Source organism: Paramormyrops kingsleyae, chromosome 7 (genome assembly GCF_048594095.1).
Source record: "Paramormyrops kingsleyae isolate MSU_618 chromosome 7, PKINGS_0.4, whole genome shotgun sequence".
Classification (NCBI taxonomy): domain Eukaryota; kingdom Metazoa; phylum Chordata; class Actinopteri; order Osteoglossiformes; family Mormyridae; genus Paramormyrops; species Paramormyrops kingsleyae.
Genome location: NC_132803.1, coordinates 25,192,473 through 25,212,740, shown reverse-complemented (window position 1 = coordinate 25,212,740; position 20,268 = coordinate 25,192,473). Strand labels below are relative to the sequence as shown.

At 41.7% G+C, this 20,268-nt stretch overlaps 1 protein-coding gene across 8 annotated transcripts in view; it reads left to right on the top strand.

The window, feature by feature from the left end:
* The window catches only part of LOC111834236 (alpha-adducin-like), a 34,026-nt gene that overhangs the window by 11,532 nt on the left and 2,226 nt on the right, over nt 1-20,268 (top strand). For 2 of the 8 annotated variants that reach the window (XM_023793307.2, XM_072714601.1), the window contains exons 3-15: nt 2,284-2,446; nt 5,888-6,039; nt 6,536-6,616; nt 7,944-8,093; nt 8,612-8,755; nt 8,852-8,950; nt 9,544-9,717; nt 10,135-10,386; nt 13,852-13,947; nt 14,390-14,479; nt 15,506-15,662; nt 16,279-16,575; nt 17,368-17,451. In XM_023793307.2, coding sequence (XP_023649075.2) covers nt 2,284-2,446; nt 5,888-6,039; nt 6,536-6,616; nt 7,944-8,093; nt 8,612-8,755; nt 8,852-8,950; nt 9,544-9,717; nt 10,135-10,386; nt 13,852-13,947; nt 14,390-14,479; nt 15,506-15,662; nt 16,279-16,575; nt 17,368-17,451 — 1,939 coding nt within the window. Of the gene's footprint in view, nt 1-2,283; nt 2,447-5,887; nt 6,040-6,535; nt 6,617-7,943; nt 8,094-8,611; nt 8,756-8,851; nt 8,951-9,543; nt 9,718-10,134; nt 10,387-13,851; nt 13,948-14,389; nt 14,480-15,505; nt 15,663-16,278; nt 16,576-17,367; nt 20,268 lie in introns of those variants that run through there. The other 6 variants (XR_002835967.2, XR_002835966.2, XM_023793313.2 and 3 more) reach the window with 6 other exon arrangements.

Genomic DNA, 20,268 nt, shown 5'->3' with positions numbered 1-20,268 from the left:
GCTTAGGATTTCTGTTCACTCTCTCCATTGTCTGTGGCTGGACAATGCTGAATTCAGACTGAAGGGAAACAATGGACTCAAATGAGCTTTAAGGGCAGATGGATAATTATCTTGAGAATAATTCTTTGTTTCCTGCTCCTGGCCATGTTTGGAAAGATGAATATTTTGGGGGCAAAAAGTTATTAGCCGGTCTGATTTGATTTTTTAATTTACTCTTGGCTGAATGGTCTGGCCTATTTTTGAACTGTTTCAGTCAGTTTTGTAAGGGTGTTAAAAATTTATGGGTGGTTCGGGGTGGGGGGCAGTCCCCCCGTGACAACATGCATCGGCCCCCTTAAATACATATGCTACTTGTCTGAAATAAATGTGTAATTATTATTAATTATGTCTGCTCATACAGAGGGGAATACTTGATGTATGAATTACGGACAGATGCATAACAAGTAATGGAATGACACCTTTCCATGCAAGGCCTCTTAGCTGGAAGTGAATTTAGGTAACGTTTGTAGTGGGGTATACACTCTGTCCCTGGATCTTTCCAATAAGCATTATCCAAATATGTTTTTGGTTTGGTTGTCAGCTTTTCTCTGGAAGCACAGTGTTCTGAGAAATATTGTCGATCCTGTTTTAAAAATGTCATCGTCATCATCGGCGACATCAGAACTTTCCCGCTGCTTTTGGCGGGATGCTACGCAGGTCCGACCAGACACCTTTCTCCATGGCGACAGACGGTCTTTCTGGGGGAGATCCCTAGACCGGTTTGCAACACAGTTTGCAGACTTCCCTGCTCAGACACATCTTAATCAGCTAATTACCAAGCTTAGTAGGTGTGCCTGAGCAGGGAAATCTGCAAGCTGTGTTGCAAACTGGTCCTCCTGGACCAGAATTGGGGAGCCCTGCCCTAGACGTTCCCCAGGCGGCCAGGAGATATGATCCCTCCAGCATGTTCTCGGGTTCCTCCAGGGTCTCCACCCAGTGGGGTATGCCTGGATCAGCTCCTTTGCTGCCAGTCCAGGTGCCATCCTTGTGGGATTTTGGAACCACCTCAGCTCACTGCTCTCGCCCTGGAGTTTCAGCAGCTCTTCCCCAGTGAAGATGCCTGGTTTCCCCTGCATGTTCTCACCACCTTGTTGTTTTGTTACTTACCCATAGCTCATGACCACGGGTCTCTGCGTGAGGATGGGGATGTAGATAAGCTGGTAAACCACAAGTCTCGTTTTACAACCTAACTCCTGCTTTACCGCTGTTGATTTTGTCTCATGTTCCCTCTTGTCAATCATGAACAAGATCTGAAGGTGCTTACACTCCTTCACTGAGGCCAGACTCCCTCGTTGCCTGACAGGAGTGACCCACACTGTCCGCAGAGAGTGCTCTAGCTTCGGATGCGGAGGGGGCCGATTCTCGTCTGTGCCGCTTGGTATGGAGTTTGTTGAAAGGCATGCTGGAGATGCTGGTCAGATGAGGACAAAGAACGTCATCTTCAGATGACAGAGGTGTCACTTCTAGCCCCCGTATTGATGCCTTTCCAGCTGTGGCGTGATGTTCTCTCTATGGGAATCTCAGATGAGGGAGAGACGACCAACACAACTGCTGCATTTGTACTGGGACACAATAGCAAGAAAACCAGGAAATAGTTCTTTGTGTGTGTGTGTGTGTGTGTGTGTGTGTGTGTTTTAGTCAGATTTTTATTGCAACGTGGGGACATTTGGTCCCCTCAATTTTAATAAATATGTTATCTTGATGTTGTGGAGACCATTTTGAAGGGGAAACTCAATTTTATAAAAATATGTGACTGCAATAGAAAATCTAAAAATGTGAAAGTCCTGTATTTTCTTTGGTTACTTATAGTTAAGTTTAGGACTGTGTAGGGGTTAAGGTTGTCATTGTTGGGATTAAGGTTATGCCCATAGAAATGAATGGATGGTCCTTAACTGTGAGTACTTCATAATAATTGCCATGAATTTGAATCTTCTCCCATGCCTGATGCAAGCACACTCACTCATACATGGATATGTGTGCTTCATAACCGTCTTCAGATCGGGGGGGGGTCTGCTGTATCAGTGCCAAACACACCCTGCCCCTCCCCTGCTCCTCAGACTCGTGTCATGTGACCTTCCATGACAACTACCACTTCTATGAGTAACTTCATTGAAAGTCCTCTTCCCAAAATCACTTGCGACTCCCATTTTGGATGTCGTCATGGACTCTCCCTGTTAATATGAACTCTACTTGCTGGTTTTTCGCCGCACTGACGAAGGGCTTATGTCTGTGCTGCGGATCTAGGCTTTTTGCGATGAGCTGGAGACGATGATCCAGGACCAGCTGAAAAAGGGGAAGAATCCCACCAGCCTGCTGGCTCTGCAGCAGATCGCCGACTTCATGACCACCAGCACCCCCACTATGTACCCGGCCGTGCCGCAGGGGGGCATGGCCGCCCTCAACATGAGTGAGTACAGTCAGCTGCTGTTAGCGTGTCCGGGGCGGCTGGGGGGCCAGTAGACCTTGGACCCCCAGAGGTTTTTTTCTCTCTCTACTTGGGAGTTTTTTGGTTCCTCTCCTCTGTTTTCGTCTGCCTTTCTTTCTTTCAACTCTTTATTCTCCCTATTCCCTGTTTCTGTAATATTCTGTCTTAATGATGTTTAGTGTATCACAACACACCCATGTAAAGTTCCTATAGTCGACTTTGTTGTGAGAGGCGCTATATAAAATAAACGCAGCATTATAGTGCAGTAGTGGTGACACAGCATAAGTCAAGTGTTGGCGCAAAAGTTACCTAGGTAGTGTTTTGCCTGGAAATCTTAAGTATAACGTAACTTCTTAATACTTTACTTTAGTTATTGTTATTGTTAAGTTTAATGTGGAGCGTAGCTACCAGGCATTGCAGGGGTGGTGAAGAAATGAGGCGAGATGGGTTTAAACGAAGTTTGAAGTAATGTAGCCCTTAAAAATACCGCACTCAAACAGCAGCACTGCAACACCACGCTTCCACGATTTACCAAAATAGCCACATTTAGCATGCTCTGCTAACCAAACCTAATTTGGCGTATCCTTATGCTTATTAATACGGTTAACTACCTTTTTGGCATCTCAGTATATGATATTTTAGGCTTATCAAATTGTAAACATCTGTCTACTTTCCAAAATCAAGTGTCCGTTATGTAAAGACCTAATGACATACAGTATGTTGTTGTCAAAATAAAATTAAATTAGATGAGATGGTCAGTTTGATTTTCTGGAGGAAAAATAATGGTTAAGATTAATTGAACCATCGGTAATACAGTTGATAGATTAACCTATAGAAAAACAGTTGTTAGTGGCAGCCCTAAGTGCATCGCATCGCTATACCATTCATACCACGAGATGAAACTTTATCACATAAAAATTTATACTAGGGCTGTCACTATCGATCATATTAATAATTGAGTAATCTGCTGATTTTAATTTGCTGATTCATAGAGTAATTGTTTATAATATAATACATATACATTGAAATTGTTGCAAGGCAGGAACCAACCATACATTGCAGGCTGCACACTCAGTCAATTTAAACACTCCAGTTCACTTAAGTTTAATGTGTTTGGACAGTATAAGGAAACCGGCGGATCTGCCAAAAAGTCACACGCTGTACTGCTAGGCTTGTACGATGTGCAACGTTAATGTCAACATGGTATTTCAGGCACATGAAGTTGTCACAGCAAGGACTGCTATAGTCTCCTAGGTTCAAACCATCAATAAATTGCACTAAAACATTTACTTAGTCACAGAAAACCAAACTTGGCAAACTTTGCAATTATAATGATGGTTCCTTTTGAACATTATCTAGTATAAGTAAAAAAAAAAAAAAAAAAAAAGTCTAAAGTTTACCACATGAGTACTCTATGTGATCACTGAGACAACACTATCGTTTTTGTCCTTTCTGTTGGACTGATTCATAGACTGCGTGGCACGTTTGTGAAAATTAAGCAAAAAATGAGTAAAGAAGAGGAAGGCGAACAAGAACTGGTCACGAAAAGCCATTTGTATTCTGCTGTATGGAAATAGTGTGTATTGTATAGTGACAATGAGCGAAAGCAAGTGAAGCACTGTGTCGAATGACCCAGTCTGCAGGAAACGCACGAGTAAGCACCTCACTGTACTTTGAACTTTTACTAGTAAAAATAACACTAAAGCTTTTGGACAATATGGTTGCTGGGCATTGTGATAAACCTAATATTACAATTACTGGGTATAAGTAAGTTACCTTCCGCCCAAGATCTGTTTCGATGCTATTTAAATAATATAAATAATGACACTGTGTTCATACCCATTGGGAAATTCCCCGTCTTGCTCTCCATGACACACAAACAGTTTTTGCCATGAGGAAGTCTGTTGGATTTTGTTAATGATCCACCGTTATGATCACTAATTAAAACTAACCCCGATTTATTAACCATTAAAAAATCTAATAAAATGATTATCAGCATGACCTCTTTTCTGCTTTCTACTTATTTTTCACTTCCATGGTGAGACATGATCACAGAACATAGTGGAACATTCTCTGCCTCACAGTGTGGCACACTGCAGAGACCTGCGAATTAGGAGTGATACAAATCAGGTTTTTTTTCGTCGTCATATGAACCCCTAGACAGTTCTAGCCGTTGGAGTAGCGCAGCTGTCATCTGGTACAGCCATTGAGAATCGGGACACGTGCGTGCTAAGGGAGCGGACGAGGTACCGGATTGGTAGCACCTCACCATCTGGCCGCTCGGAGAAGTGTGTGAGATTTTGCTGAAGTTGGTGCCGAGTACATGCTGAAACGTAGGCAGCCCCTCTCTGATGGAGCCTTCCAGATCAACTGGTGCCAGATGTTGCAGGTTTGTTACATTACGCAATCACTGCTGGCACGAAGTAAAAAAATGATGCAGTGTGGAGGTCATGGCTAGACATTGTCGCAGTTATGAGTGCGTTACTGAAAACCAGTCTGTCTGGTCAGCCATGGACTTATGTTACACTAAAACAGGAAATGTAATTCAAATACACTTTTCAAAGATGAGCGAATGCTATTTTATGCTGATGACACACTGAATGAATAAAGGTTTGTTGGCCATTAGTGTGAATATTCAGAGGGAATGGGAATTAAGTGATGTTTATTACTAATTTAGCAAATGTTAGTTTTAATGGTGGGCTATCTCTGAGTTGGCATTAATAGTCTAACCTGGTTTAAACTGTTAACCTTTCAGTTTAAAACTATAGCTAGCATAGAGAGATGAGACTGTCTCTCTCTCTCTCTCACACACACACACACACACAAACACTTTCCTCTGAGTACCCTAGTTTTCTCATGGTCTACAGACCTTATTACTGTTATACTAGATGTGGTGGCCTAGCATGCCGTGTGGGGGGGGGGGGGGCTTTTTACCTTATGCTGCCTGGGATAAGCTCCAGGCCCCCCATGACCTAACCAGGTTAAGTGGTTAGAAATTGGATGGATGTATAGATTGATGGAAGAATGGATCTAGTATTGGGAGGGCTTGTATTGATATAGTTGTCATCGATGTCTAGTACAGTTTCAATGCTGGTGGATGAAGTAAAGCAGTAGCAGTACCTGTTTCGCTCCTGCTGTCGATCACAGTGCTCTGAAATTTATGGTTCGGTGTCTCATTTCAAAGCATGAATCATGCCATCTGACGACTACATGAACTTTGTGAATATTACAATGACCATATGACCTACAATAGAGTAGATTTCAGTGGTTTGTATGACATGACAAAATCACTCTATATATTAAATTTATGGCTGGCTATTGTGAATTTATTTATTTATTTATTTTAACCCAATTCCTGAATGTCAATAATCATTGGCTTTGAGTGCTGAGTTGACCACACTCATTCCATTTTGCCATTGGCAGGTCTGGGCATGGTGACCCCAGTGAACGACCTCCGCGGCTCGGACTCCATCGCGTACGAGAAGGGCGAGAAGCTGCTGCGCTCCAAGCTGGCCGCGTTCTACCGGCTCACGGACCTCTTTGGCTGGTCACAGCTCATTTACAACCACCTGACGGTGAGTAGCTCCGATATGTCAGCCAAAGATGGGTGAGACGCATGGTGGCTAGGATTAGCATGCACTGTGAGACAATTACACATGGTGAATGCGCCATAATCCCACAGACTGTGGGTTTGAGGCAGTGTCTCTAGAATTAATGATGATTTTTTTTTTGCTGCTTAACTCCATCCTGCCAGAGGTCTTTCAGAATGCGAGGTGGCTTTTTAAAATTTGTCATTTAAATTTTTTATTTTAGTTTTAATTTCACGAGTATTTTTTTTTTTAAATTTTGTTTTCAATTTTATTTTTTAATTTTATTTATGGTAGTTTCTATTAATACACTATGTTGATTCATGTGGTTAACAGAACATTCTAGAATATTGTGTCAGAGTACTATCTAGCAAGTGAGAGTGTCAGTAGTGATTATCCTTGTGTTTTGTCGTTTCCCCCCAGGGGTTTTTCCACAGTCGAGGGCCTATACACGTTGATGCTATCTGCTTGGTTTGTCTTTCAGGTCCGGCTGAATTCTGAACAGGAGCGTTTCCTGATTGTCCCCTTTGGGCTTCTGTACAGTGAGGTCACAGCTTCCAGCCTGGTAGGTTCCTGTTGTCCAGTATTGTTGGCAGAGTAACATTGTTCAGTAAAGAGTAAATAAAAAAAAAAAAACATAGCGCCAATGTCGTTGTATGCCAGGGGCGGCGAATCTTATCCTCAAAGGGCCAGTGTGGTAGTTTTTGGGATAACTTTTAGGTCAGCTGTTGAAATCTAGGTGTGAGGACTCTTCAGCCAATCAGTCCTCTAATTAGTAATCTAAACTAAGAGTAGGACTTAAGCAAGATTTAGAAAAAATAGCATAATAGACACACACCAGTGTAATAAATTTAAGTATTAAACTTAAGTATTAAACTGAGTGGGTGAAATAATACTAGTAATTTCAAAGGATAGCCCTGATTCAAATGAATACATTGCTGATATACAGACGGTGCTCTACTTACGAACTTTCAACTTACGAACTTTCAGACATACGAACGAAGTTGTGTTCGTTGGGCTCCTGTTTCCTGTGCGCAACATATATATATTTTTTCTGCGCGCCAATTTCGCCTAGTACGACTTCTGGCCGCTATTCCCGCCGCGCAGCAGTGTAGCGTGCGAACTCCCAGCATCCTAGTTCTTTATACTTGCGTATACCCTTAAAATGATGTTGAATAATGACTTATGAACATTTCAAGTTATGAACGGCCATACGGCACACAACTCGTTCGTAAGTAGAGGAGCGTCTGTATGTTAGTATGCATTCAGCATTCATGTTTAGTCCTGGTTGCTGTGCTGTCCTCTCTTCACGCAAGTGAGCCTGACAGCATTTGCCGTAAATTTAAGTGGTATGTAGTTAGACCCCAGTGTGTGCCTGTGTCTCATTTTTCCAGGTTCATGCTTTAATAATAATGAAATACAGACTTCGCTGAGGGTGAAGAATGACGTACCGTTCACCATACAGATATTTTTAGCAGTCGTTTGAATTTGTCATTCAGCAGGAATGGTTGTGTGTCAAATGTGGCCTTTCAGCAGTCATGGAAAAAGAACCTGATTTGTGACCTGATGTTCTGAAATTTATGAGAGAAAATTTAGAAATTCAGTGCCACCCAAATAAAACCATTATATATGGTTTCAGTCCACAGCTTCTTGTAAATCCTTTACAGCTCCAAGCTTCTGAGGTCATCTGTCTGCGAGGATGCAATTTGTTTGTTGTGCTATGGGTCAGTGGCAGGGCAGTAACCTTTTAACCATCTCTGAATTTTTGCAGATGGTGTCATTTTTTCCCATTTGATAATACACTTTGCGATGAAATGAATGTTAAACTTGGATTAACTGAAATTTTCAACTAATTGAACCAAAGAATTACCATGTATTTCAATGGCTTGCAGGTAAAAATCAACCTTCAGGGGGAAATCGTCGACAGGGGCAGCACCAACCTGGGGGTTAATCAAGCGGGATTCACGCTCCACTCCGCCATTTACGCAGCTCGGCCGGACGTCAAGTGCATCGTGCATATCCACACGCCTGCTGGAGCGGCGGTGAGGGCCCCGATCTGCGTTTCTGCTCTTCCTTCTGTCTCTCTGCATCTGTGCTAATTCTTCCTGTTTCGCTGGGACTTGCTCTGACAGATGGGGTTTGTTTGTGGTTTGTTTTTTTTTTCTTCTTTTTTTAGGTTTGAATGTCATGAAATAACTCTGAAATAACGAAGTTTTTCATTCTATGCGCATTCAGTGTAGCAGCAATTGCATTTATAATAGCAATTGCTGTAATATTTTTGCGTGTTGTCATGGAAACGGGAACGTACTCAGATAGTACAATACAAAGTTTTAACCCCTCTTAAAATTTTCTAGACCCCACCCCCACCCCCCCATTTGGTTTCTGGACGGAACTAAAATATTATGTAAAATTGATTTAACTGCAGGAAGAGGGTTTGAAATTTCTAATGATGTTGTACTGACCTTCAACTCTGCTGCGCCTTCCTGTTATGCAGGAAGTGTTGGGTCAGTGCCCGGAACGATAAGGTGACTGATGGAAAGCTGGCTCTCTCTGCCCTCAGGTGTCGGCCATGAAGTGTGGCTTGTTGCCAATCTCACCGGAGGCACTGTCCCTCGGGGAGGTGGCCTACCATGATTACCATGGCATCCTGGTCGATGAGGAGGAGAATGTGTTGATTCAGAAAAACCTGGGGCCTAAGAGCAAGGTATGCTGGAGGGGAAGCCGTCTCACTTTGTTTTTTATTACAGTATGTAGGGAATCGGTGACGAGAGAAATGAATTAACAAGGGAGTGTCTTGTAGGTTCTTATCCTTCGCAATCATGGCCTAGTCTCTGTTGGAGAAACTGTGGAGGAAGCCTTTTACTACATCCATAACTTGGTGACGGCTTGTGAGATTCAGGTACGTATTCAGATCCTTACAGGTTCAGCTTGCAGTTAATTGCGGCAAATCATTTGGTTGCTGTTTTCGTGTTTGGTTATCGTATGATCGGTCATGGTTTTAGTTTTTAAATAGCTTTTTTGAAATAAATGTTGCACTTAAAGATGTGCAGGTTTATAGTAATGTAATATGTGTGCCTCAGCAAGGCAAATATCAGTGTCTACAAGTTACAAACTAATCTCACTGTATTCAGATTTAACAATGATGTTGGTTATCTAGTTATCCATATGAAGTTGTCAAATTTAGCAATAGAACATAATCCATAGAAATGATCGTCATGAATATACTGTAAGTGTTAACTAGTACGAACATAAATACCATTTAAATAGATGACATCATAAAACATCTTTTCATTGGTCAATTAGATGAGAAACGTTATCAGGAGACAGGAGAATGAGCATATTCCAACAATATATCCATCCATCCATTTTCTGAAAGTGCTTGTCATAAAAATTTTATATATAAACTTGTGTGTGTATATCAAATTTTTTATTTGGGGTGTAGCGCTCGTATTAAGTTGAGTGACAATGTGCTGCACTGGACGCCTTCCACAGGTGCGTACTTTAGCTAGCGCCGGGGGCCCCGACAACCTGGTCATGCTGGACCCGGGGAAGTACAAAGCCAAGCCCCGCTCCTACGAGCTCACTGGCGATGGCACTGGAGCCCAGATGAAGTGGCAGGTCGGGGAGCAGGAGTTTGAGGCTCTCATGAGGATGCTGGATAACCTGGTAGGTGGGGGGGGGGGTGTTTGGGGAAAAATCCTGTTACTGGTACTATTCCAGCTGAAAGTCGGCTGTTATTGTGTGACATATGGGTGTTGTGGCTCAGTGTGTTAGGATGCTGTGTCCGTGATGAGAAGGTTGCTGGTTTGAATCCCAGGGCCAGCAGAGTGGGCCCATAACAGCCAGTTGCTTCAGTGACTGGTTGACCCTTCTTTCTTAATCGTGCATCGCCTTGCCTCAGCTGCATCTGCTGCTGTGTAGTTCTTGACCTCAAGGGGCTAAAGTGTAAGTTTTAGAGAATTTGATACCTGGAATCCCAGCTGAGGTGAAAGGACTAAAAAGCTGAATTTCAATTTCCCTTAAACTCATTTTTATACCTCACTGATTAATTTCTTTCCCTTCTATAATATCTCGTCCTTCTAGGGTTACAGAACTGGATACCCGTACCGGTGCCCTGCTCTCCGGGACAAAGCGAAAAAATACAGTGATGTAGAAATCCCCCCATCTGCCACAGGCTACCCCTATGCCGAGGACAGTGAGTCGGGCGCGCGTTCCCCCCTCAAACACAGCTTTCAGAGGCAGCAGCGCGAGAAGACACGCTGGCTGAACTCGGGCCGGCCCGACGAGGCCGCCGAAGAGGGCCCCGACGGCGGCAGCCCCAAGTCGAAGGCTAAGGTGTGGGCGAACGTTACACACGATCACGTGAACCCCTTCCTGCAGTCTCTCTCGTCCGGTGTCTGCGTGCCAAGCTGTATTACCAGCTGCTTGGTCTGTGCCTTCCTTATTGTTCATAGTTAGACGTTCGGCTAGTGTGGACAGCTGGCCGGCGCTTGCAGGCTCTGGGGACGGAACCCCGAAACAGGGCTGCATTATAACGTAGCTCTTAATATCTAACACTACCAGCCTTAGTCTCTGGACAGTGATAACTAAAACTGCTTGAGATGGTTCTTCTTTTAGAATTTAGAATTTGATTATTTGCAGAAAACCTCCCCTGATCCCTTGGATTCCCTGAAGGCTCATGCTCCCCCCCCAGCTGTCCAGATGCATGCAGTGTCGCATGTGTTTAGATGCATTGTGGAGGGGGGGGATGTTCACAGGATGGTGTGGTGGGAGGGGCCTGGACCCATAGTGGGATGTGGCTTGGTAGTGCTGCTAATCACTTTTGCTTTGCAAATGTCGTCGTCTTGTTTTTCTTTTCGTCTTGCTAAAAGTAGTGATGTGCTTTAGTAGAGTTATTCAGTCAACGAAAACTGCCTTTGTTAGGTTGGGTGATTCAAGTAGTAAGTTCTGCATAGATTCTTATCTTTGACATGCTGCAATATTCATGCGACTGAAAACAAAACGGTTCTATTAGATTTTCTGGTAAAGTGAAGAACCCAGATTCTTCTCTTTCTCATATGAAAAAGAAGTTTAAAGTTATTCTGCCTTTGGGATTAGCTAAATTGAAGTATTTGACAAACAATTGAATGACAATCGAAGGACAGTTTCAGAAATTTTCACAACACATATCATATATCAGTTATTAGGTGATCGACCTCTTGTTAGGACATGATTGTATACGGCTGCTTTACTATAGAAGTGCCCTGGTTAGCTTGTTACCCTTTGAAATGAATATATGTCCTTGTAGCCTCTTCTCCAATAATTCACCAATTCAGTTTGCGACTGTGCGAATGTAAGATGTAAAACTGCTCAAGATGAGACCAGCTTGGTATTCCGGAGTTACAGCTCGCTTTTTTATGACTTAAGGTTCATTTCCCCGACTGCCCAGTGATTTCAGTTGCTGTAGTGTAATTTTTTTCCCTTTTTTGAAGTTTCATTTGGATCTTGAACAAAAATGTTGACTTTCTATAAAGGGTGCCCAAGCATGAGCAAGTTTTTAAAATCGTTACACATATTAACTCTTTAACGATTATCTCTAGTGGAAGGTTTGTGTTGTGAGAGACTAAGCGTGATCTGTAAGTATTTCATGCCTACATGTTCATCCCATGAACTCTCCTAGCTCGTCATCTCAAAGCGTCTCCTCATCTACTTCTGGTTTTCCATTCTACTACGTGGCTGCTACATTTTAAAGAGGAAATTAGTACATGTAGCTCATGCTATGTTGAGTAGGCCTTATTTCAACTATTTCCATGAAAGTAAGTGCATACATAGTAATGCATGGGGATGAAATCTGATGGGGGGGTAAAATGCACTTGCTGTGTGCGACTAACAACACTAAAATTGTTTCTTCTTTTGATTGAGTAACAGAATCTTAAGACCTCAGTTTTCCCATTGTTGTGAAGGTGAAATATACTTTAAGTTGTACACCTACAATTATGTTGCCAGTCTGTGTTTGTCTACCTACATTTAAATGTTTGTCTGTCAGAACCTTTAGCAAAGAACTGTGGTTGTAGAGAATCTTTTTTTTTTGTTTTATTTGTTTTATGATAAAATGATTTAAGAGTTTATTTGCATGGTAGATTGGAACCAATTTAGAGAGCTGGCAGTCTCTCACTCAGTCTGTTGATTTATGTTTACAAAATCATTCCAAGTTAAGTAACTTTCTCAGGGACTCAGTGGCAGGGTCCTACTTTACCACTTTAAACTCTATGTCCTTTGGGGATTTAATGGGATTTATCAGCAAATAAATTTGGGGAAAATTTGGATCAGACTTTATATCACCGACTGACTCTGCCGTTTCAGTGGACTAGAGAGTATTGAGAGCATGAGCTTCTGTAAGTCATGGGCAAGCGTTTTGTGTTTTACTGTCTCGTCTGTAGCCTGAGAAACAACTTTGGTGATGCTCACTCGTGCTTCTGTGTTTTTTTGCTCATTCCCGGCGCTTTAAAAAAAAAAAAAAACATCATCATCTCACCCGCCATGTTCACGTCATGTGATGCCTTCATACCATCATGTGATGCCTTCATACCATCATGTGATGCCTTCATACCATCATGTGATGCCTTCATACCATCATGTGATGCCTTCATATCGTTTGTGGTTCTCATTTATCGGGACAAGTATCAATGATGATTTAATGGTGGCCAGTGTTCACTGGTTTACGTCCTGTTACCATCTGTATTATTTATGTGTTGTGATCAATAATGTAATTGTTTCCTATTAATATTTTTAATTTGTTGAATAAGACTAAAGACTAAAACTGTCTAGTAACGCTGTAAAATTTATACTGCCTGTTTTATTTTGTAAAAGTTTTATTCTATTTGTGGCGCACTGAAACAAGGCAAAACATTTACTGACAAGCTAAGTTTTATTATGGTGAAATTATGTTCAGTATGAAGTCCTTCCTAACAACATTGCAACAATCTTCCTAGTACTATGCCAGGTTATACTCATTTTAGGTATTCTTGGGCAAAGTTGCATTTAATTTCAAGGGCAAAAATCACTCGCTTCCTTTACAGTGTAAGAATCATGGCAGGAAACCCAGCAAATTCAGTACTTTGTGCTTGTTAGCAGAGGGGTCTCACAGAACCTCATTATTTAAAGGGAGAGACAGCTTATTAGTCATTAAGCTGAAAGTTTGAGTGTTTTACACATGAAAAATGAAAAGAGCTGCTATAATTAGCAACAGAATTTTTTCCTGAAGAATGGTATGTCAGTGAAGGATGTGTGCATAATTAAATAATGGAGCTATTTTTAAAATTGTAATTTTTTTTCACCCTTAGCCCCTGTCAAAAGTGCAGTCTATTTAAATTTATTCGGAGGAATTGGGAATGTTGTTTGTAAGATGAATATTCAGGTTCACTTAAGTCCATACCTCGATAAATGGTTCTGAAAATGGGTAAATGAACAAACTTTCATTTTAATAATAATAATAATAATAATAATAATAATAATACTTTATTGATCCCCATAGGGAAATTTTCTTTTCGCCTCCCTCATCTTGTTCTTCACATGTAGGTGAGAGCAAGTTTGGCAGCGAAACACAATATTTATGATAGTTATTTATATAATACAATTAAATTTAAACTGCAACTTTAATTAAAGAGACTGCATCATCATTGGTTCTCACGCTCCCTACCTATAAACATATTATTTCATATTTATTGAATGCATGCTCTTTTGTTAAGCCTGTATGTCCTTTTGGTTTCTATGTTAACTTGTTTGTTTCAATGCGTTCGATTTTTACCGTGGTGATGACAGTGGACAAAGGAGGAGGGCCTACGACAGGCTGCGGTGGCCAATCAGTTTGTCCCGCTCAACACAAACCCCAAAGAGGTGCAAGAGATGAGAAACAAGGTCTGTTGTTGCAATAAATCGCTATAGTTTTCTTCCAAATAAACATAAACACACATTTATGTACCATACATTAGAAAGCTAACAAATTATCGTGTACAAAATCTATACAGTATAGTAGGGTTGCACAATATGACATTGTGTAATAATTGTGATTATACATTTGACTTGCGCCAACGTTTTTTGGTAAGCAGATTCGTAGTATGCCTAAAATATTAATCAGAGGCGTACTGTGACGTATTTACACTCATCATCTAAAGCCCTGGTGATTATTGCACATGCCCATATAATCACGGTGTCATATCATGCAGTCCTGCAGTAGAGTTTAGTGTCAGTTTGTAGTTCGTTCCTTTTAAGAGGGCAGGTCTGTGGCTACATGCGGCTGCTTTGCTCACATGTTCCCTGACATGAAACCCTCTACCATCCTGCTTTCCTTTGCACCCAGATCCGTGAGCAGAACCTTCAAGACATAAAAACTGCGGGGCCTCAGTCTCAACTGCTTTCTGGGCCAGTGGTGGATCGCTCCTTTCTGCAGGTGAGCCGGCGTGTTCTGCATCACTGGGTTTTGTCACAGTGTGGTCCCACTTGAACCCTCATCTATAGAATATGTTGGTGCTGTTTGCTCACGGAGAAATACGGCCTGCCGGTTAAGTGGCAGGTGTCAATACGGGCTGAGACGCTGTCTTGACTTACAGGTTTGGCATCTTACCCTAGTGATTGGCTTAGCTATCTTATAAATCAAGCGTGAATGCAACAGCAAAAGCACCCAGCTGCTTTTGGTGAACAGAACCGTGAAGATAACGAACCATCATATTGTGTGTTTTGAGAAACTTTTGTCCCTCTGTAGTGGTGGTGGCGTTGTTGTTGTTTGTTGTTGTTTTTGTTAACAAAATAAGAACAACAACAATAATGATAGTAGTGACAATGATTATAATAATATTGATGATGATATTCGTTGTTGTTTTATTATTATTAGTTGGTAATTGCATTTTTTTAAAGTTATTTCATAGCCCGTCCTGTTTCTGGCTGGTCATGTTTGGGGGATGTTCTAACTAGGAGTGTATGTCTTTTAATGTGTGTTATATTTATTAATGTGTGTTATATTGCACAGACTGACTATTTATTGAGTGGGATGTTCCTTGGAACGTCTCGTGACTTTTCATGTAGCAGTGCAGTCAGGTTCAGGGTATAAAGTGGCGACTTGGGAGTACTTCCGCGGGACCAAAAATGTTTTTCTTTAGATCTGAAAATATTTTATAGTTCAGGAGCTTCATAGTATGAGTGGATAAGCTGCCTTACATTGCTTTGCCATGGACACAAATACATACCAGATTTATTGTTGAAGGTTTGGAGACTGCATGCTGTTTGTATATGACCGGATGTGTCTGTATGTAACCACTTTAAGGAGTCTACTGGTATTGATGGGAAAATTTGGACATTGATGAAGTTGCGGGCCACCTTGTGAACTGATGATTGAGTTTGCATTGCAGGACGCCTTGCAGAATGGTACTTTCTGCCATAACCCTGGGCTTCTCTATGGTATGCCTTTGTTTGCCTCTAGGGGGAGCTAGTTACTGCCTCCAAGGCCATCATTGAGAAGGAATATCAGCCACGTGTCATTGTCAGCAAGTCTGGACCAAACCCCTTCAACAAGCTGACTGACCAGGAGCTAGAGGAGTACCGCAAGGAAGTGGAACTCAAGCAGAAGGGTCCTGAAGGTAATGAGCAAACATGGCCCTTTAAAAGAATAATAATAATAATAATAATAATAATAATAATAATAATAATAATAATAATAATAATAATAACAGGGAAAACTGTATTTGTTTGCAAATGATTGACGTTTGGGTGATGGCTTTCAGTGAATTTGCCTTTGTAAGAAATGATTAAGATCTTCATTTCTTGAAAAGTAGAATTTAATGATTAATAATGTTTGTATTCTTCTAATTTAGTTCATTTAATGTCATCAGTTTATTGCATCCATTTGGATTTATATGAAGTCTTGGTTCTTTTTTCCGTAAAAACAATAGACGGAAGTTTACTCTCTTGGTTAGGGATTTCTTTTATTAACATTAAGGCTAGACTACCAGGCATAAACTATTCTTGCAATATCACAGACAGCGGCACAAATAATGTTGTTTCCTACAGGGTAATTTTGTTGGTCAAAAAGGTTCCCTTGCTAATAGTTATCTTTTGATGGGATTGGTAGTGGTTTATCCCGCTGAGTTATATTTGGGATGTGGAGATGTTTGCTTAGCATCCGAGTGCACAGCTCCATAGCGTTCACCAGCTGGAGCTCCAGCTGGCAGAGGGAGAACCTTCTGCTGTATCCAGTACAGGGAGAAGAGTCCGGCCCAGCGCAGCTCTTTCTTCCTGGGGAGAACCCGGCCCCTAGCCCTCTTACGGTGCCCGTCCTTGCCCACAAGCATGAAGAGGGGGAGGAACCTCTAGGCAGTTTCACTTCTGTGCCTTCCTCGGATCCCAGCCGGGCAGAGGTGGGCCGAGACGGCATAGCCGGGGGGCACGCTGTCTCGGGGGAGAGGGCTCCCTTAGGGTCACCTCACAAGGAGTTTCACTGTGCTGTCCTCCGCGCTCTTGGCACCAGCATGGAGCTAAGGCTCCAGGCTCCAGGTATTGCAGAGTCCTCTCTCCTGCATTCTGGAGGGACTGCACCCCCACCCCAACCCCCTGCTGTGTGCCCAAATACCTTCTTTCCGTTTCCTCCAGTAATCCGTTGCCCCTGGTGATCCACTATTTAACTGTGGAACCCTAACAGACGTAGTCTAAGCTTTTTTTTTTTCGTTTGAGACAAATGTTGCCAGCTCTTTGTCTGAAAGGGGTTGGGAACCTCATCATGTGGACCGATGCTCCCTGGGGATTGTCTGTGAGGCTACTAATATCTATACTCTTCAATCTTCAATCAGCGTTGTTCTGGGACTAAGCGACTTTGGACATAATCCTGTGGGTGACTGTTCCGTTCCTTGCGGGTTTAACATGATTCTCTGCGGTGTGTCGGGTGTACTTTAATCAACAGCTGTGTCCTCTTCTGCTCCCTGTACTTCTGTCTGGTGTTTGCACAACAATCATTGTTTGGACCTGGGCTTTGTCACTGAACTCCTTGCCCGGGTCTTTGCTGATTCACAGTGTTTAACTTGGATAAATTTTGGTTATGATTGTTAACCAATTATGAAATCATTATATTCAAGCAGTGATTCCCAGTCCGGTCCTGGGGACCCACAGACAGCCCATGTCTTACCGGAAGCTAAGATGGAGCAGAAATGTGGCAGGGAGCAAAAACATGGCCCGACTGCGGGTTCCTGAGGACCGGATTGGGAAACGCTGTGCTAAAGAAGTTTATGGCATTTAGGGGAAAACCTCACTGGAAATACATACTGATGAGCTGTGGTTGTGTGGTGTCTTCAGACCAATTGCAGGAAGCTCACGAAGAAGTGAAGGGTCCAAGCCCAACCCGCACACCCCCCAGCACCCCAGTGAGGCCGGAGGAAGGTGAGGTCTCCCTGACTGTCCCGCCTAATGCCAGCATGGCTTCCAGACGTACTACAGTTTATGTGGGTCAAAACGGAGAGTGCTGCGATATTTGTCCGTGCGTCTTTGACACGTGTCCTTAAATAACCTTACACTTATTTTTGTGTTGTAATAAAAGACCAAATGTCCTATTATATTTTAAAAAAAAAACGTATTATGTATTCTATCAAGTAAATAGACAATTAGCAATTGGAGAGAAAAGGCTGCAAAAAAGTACCTTTATGAGGGGAAGCTTTTTCTTATCAAATTGGACTTTTTCAGTATTTCCTTTTGGTCTTTATTACATTTGGATTACACCTAGAATTCTATATATCAAGATGATCTTAAGAAATTGTCTAAGTGTCCAGTATAAATGCCCTGACATGGCTGCTTCAGGAAACTTGCTCTAAATGGACGGTAATTACCAGAGGGCTTTGCTATTTGTTGATTAAAATTCTCCTGAAGTCCTCTGCACTTGGTACAATATTGTGTGATGTTCGATTGTACTAGGTGTGTAGTGAAATTACACAGAAAGTGAGGAATATGTATATACATGTTTAAGCATTACATGGCGATATAGATTTTTATCTTTGACATAAATTAGCTTAGTTTTTATCCAGATCCAATTCAGTTTATGCACTAGTTCAGTGATACGAGAAACGTGCAAATTTGATGTCCCTGGAAAGTCTCTTCCCTCAGTGATGTCACTGTTATCCTGCGTCTGAAGTAGCCATGGCAACAAGTATGCTTAAATGGTTTTAGGGGGTCGAGGGTCATTTACAAAAACACAGGTGTAATCTAATGTCAGAGTGTCCTTAAAAGGTGTGTCCATTGTCTTGAATCTCTCCCCTTCACCTTTTCATTTTCATGTCTTGGGGTCTTGCAAGAATGGTATTTATCCATTCTGTTATTCTGTTTTTTCCCCTTTTTCTTTTAATTTTAACGTGGTGGCTGTGATTTGACCTGCATAGACATTTTGTTTCTACTTGTGCTTTTTCTTCTTTGTGGCTGCGTTACAATCAGGAGGTGGAAATGCAAAAGAGTACCTGTTGCCATAGTAAGTACTGTCCCACATCCCAGGCTTGTCCTGATAACCTCTCCATGCATGGCCTTGCTTTGCAGCGCTGCTGTTGCCTAACTCACCTGCTAAACTTCTCTCTCTCACTGCGCTTCTATCTCTGTCTGACTTCCGTTTGATGATGGGTGCTATTTCAGAGGTCTTCCTGGAACCAGTCCTCCTCAATATGGTCCCAGTATCATGTGGAGAAAAATAGCCAGGAAAACTGTTGTGAAAAAAAAAATGGTCTGTCCACCACCCAACTAAGATGCTGAATATTCCATATTTGCATTAGAAGGGACTGAAACATAATGAAATCCACATAAACCTTCCTTGGGTTTTGGTGTATGATGAGAACTTTAATCTCAGTGCCTGTGATGTTTAGTTTGTTGTGGCAGTTACTTACTGATCAAATACAGCAGTACTTTTCAGGTGTTATTTAACAGTAATGTCCATCTTTAATTATTCTTTTCTTTACTGGACGTGTGGAATGTTTGTTTCCCCCCCCCCCCCCACCAAAAAAAAATAAAAAAATCCAAACCAGTGACCCAATATTTAGATCCAGCAAAAGAATTAATGGAGCTCTCTGAGATACACCTTGCAACAAAAATATCTTATTAGTAACCCTGTCTCTGCTTTCTGGAATTAAACCATTGGGGAAAAGTCTACAAGTGTTTATCACTTAACGTAAAAAGCTAAAATGTTTACATTAACATTTTGCAGGTAAGTAATTTTAAAATGCTTCTGAAAGGCAGTGTTTTGCTTTGCTCAGTATAGCATTTGCTAACTTTGTTAGGGTGTTTCTATCTTGAAGTGAAAGCTATGCTTGCAGTGTGAACGGATGGCCAGGGTTGGGTATGTAATGCAAGTAAGTGTTTGGAAGCATAGCAACACTGTGATCAACCCTTAGTAGCTGAAGGCAAAAGGTAAAGATTAAAAGTATCAACAAAAACAGCGTTAATGTTGTGCCATTGTCGGCAGCTAGACGTAGATGTTTCTAAAATAAACATTTTGTAAGTCTGTTACTGTTGTGCTAAAAGTATTTCATTGTCACGTTTTTCCAATAATAAGCTCTGACATAGTATTTGTACAATATAACAGCTGATGCAGAAATAGCAAAGGGTAACTATACAGTACAGTAGCCTTCAGGTTGGTTTTTAATCTGAGTTTAAAAAATGTAGTTATAACAATCATAGAATATTTAGGATAACAGCATGGTTAGAGCTTTGTTCAGCTCAGAGCCCTGGGGGAGTGAATTTCTTCCCCTTTTCAGGGGCTGACAGATTGGCAGTGACTAGTAGATTAGAGCAACACTTTTCACTAGAAACTGTATGACGTCTGTGTGCAGAATGTGATTCATATGAGGGAAGAAGGTTTAATTCAATAAGTTGAATTCCCTGGCCAGACCTTTATTACTTTCAGCCTTTCTAGTAACCAGGAATGATACATTTTTTATTTCTTTTAGCTTTGTCTTGGTGGCATAATATTTCAAATGTTCATATAAATTGATGCTTTTGCGAATTACTTTAAGGGAAGAAGGAGAAAAGGATTTGGACATGTGACAAAGATTTGGAGCATAAGGAGCGTAGTGGAGCAATAATCAGCCTGTTTTGTTATCTTCTTTTTGCTGTTTAAGAGAATTTTGTTTCTCTGCTAATTGCGTTAGCGGTCCTCATGCGCATGCAATGCCCAGTCTGACTGTCGCATTTGGGTCCTCCTCCCTCTCCTTCCCCATCCTACTC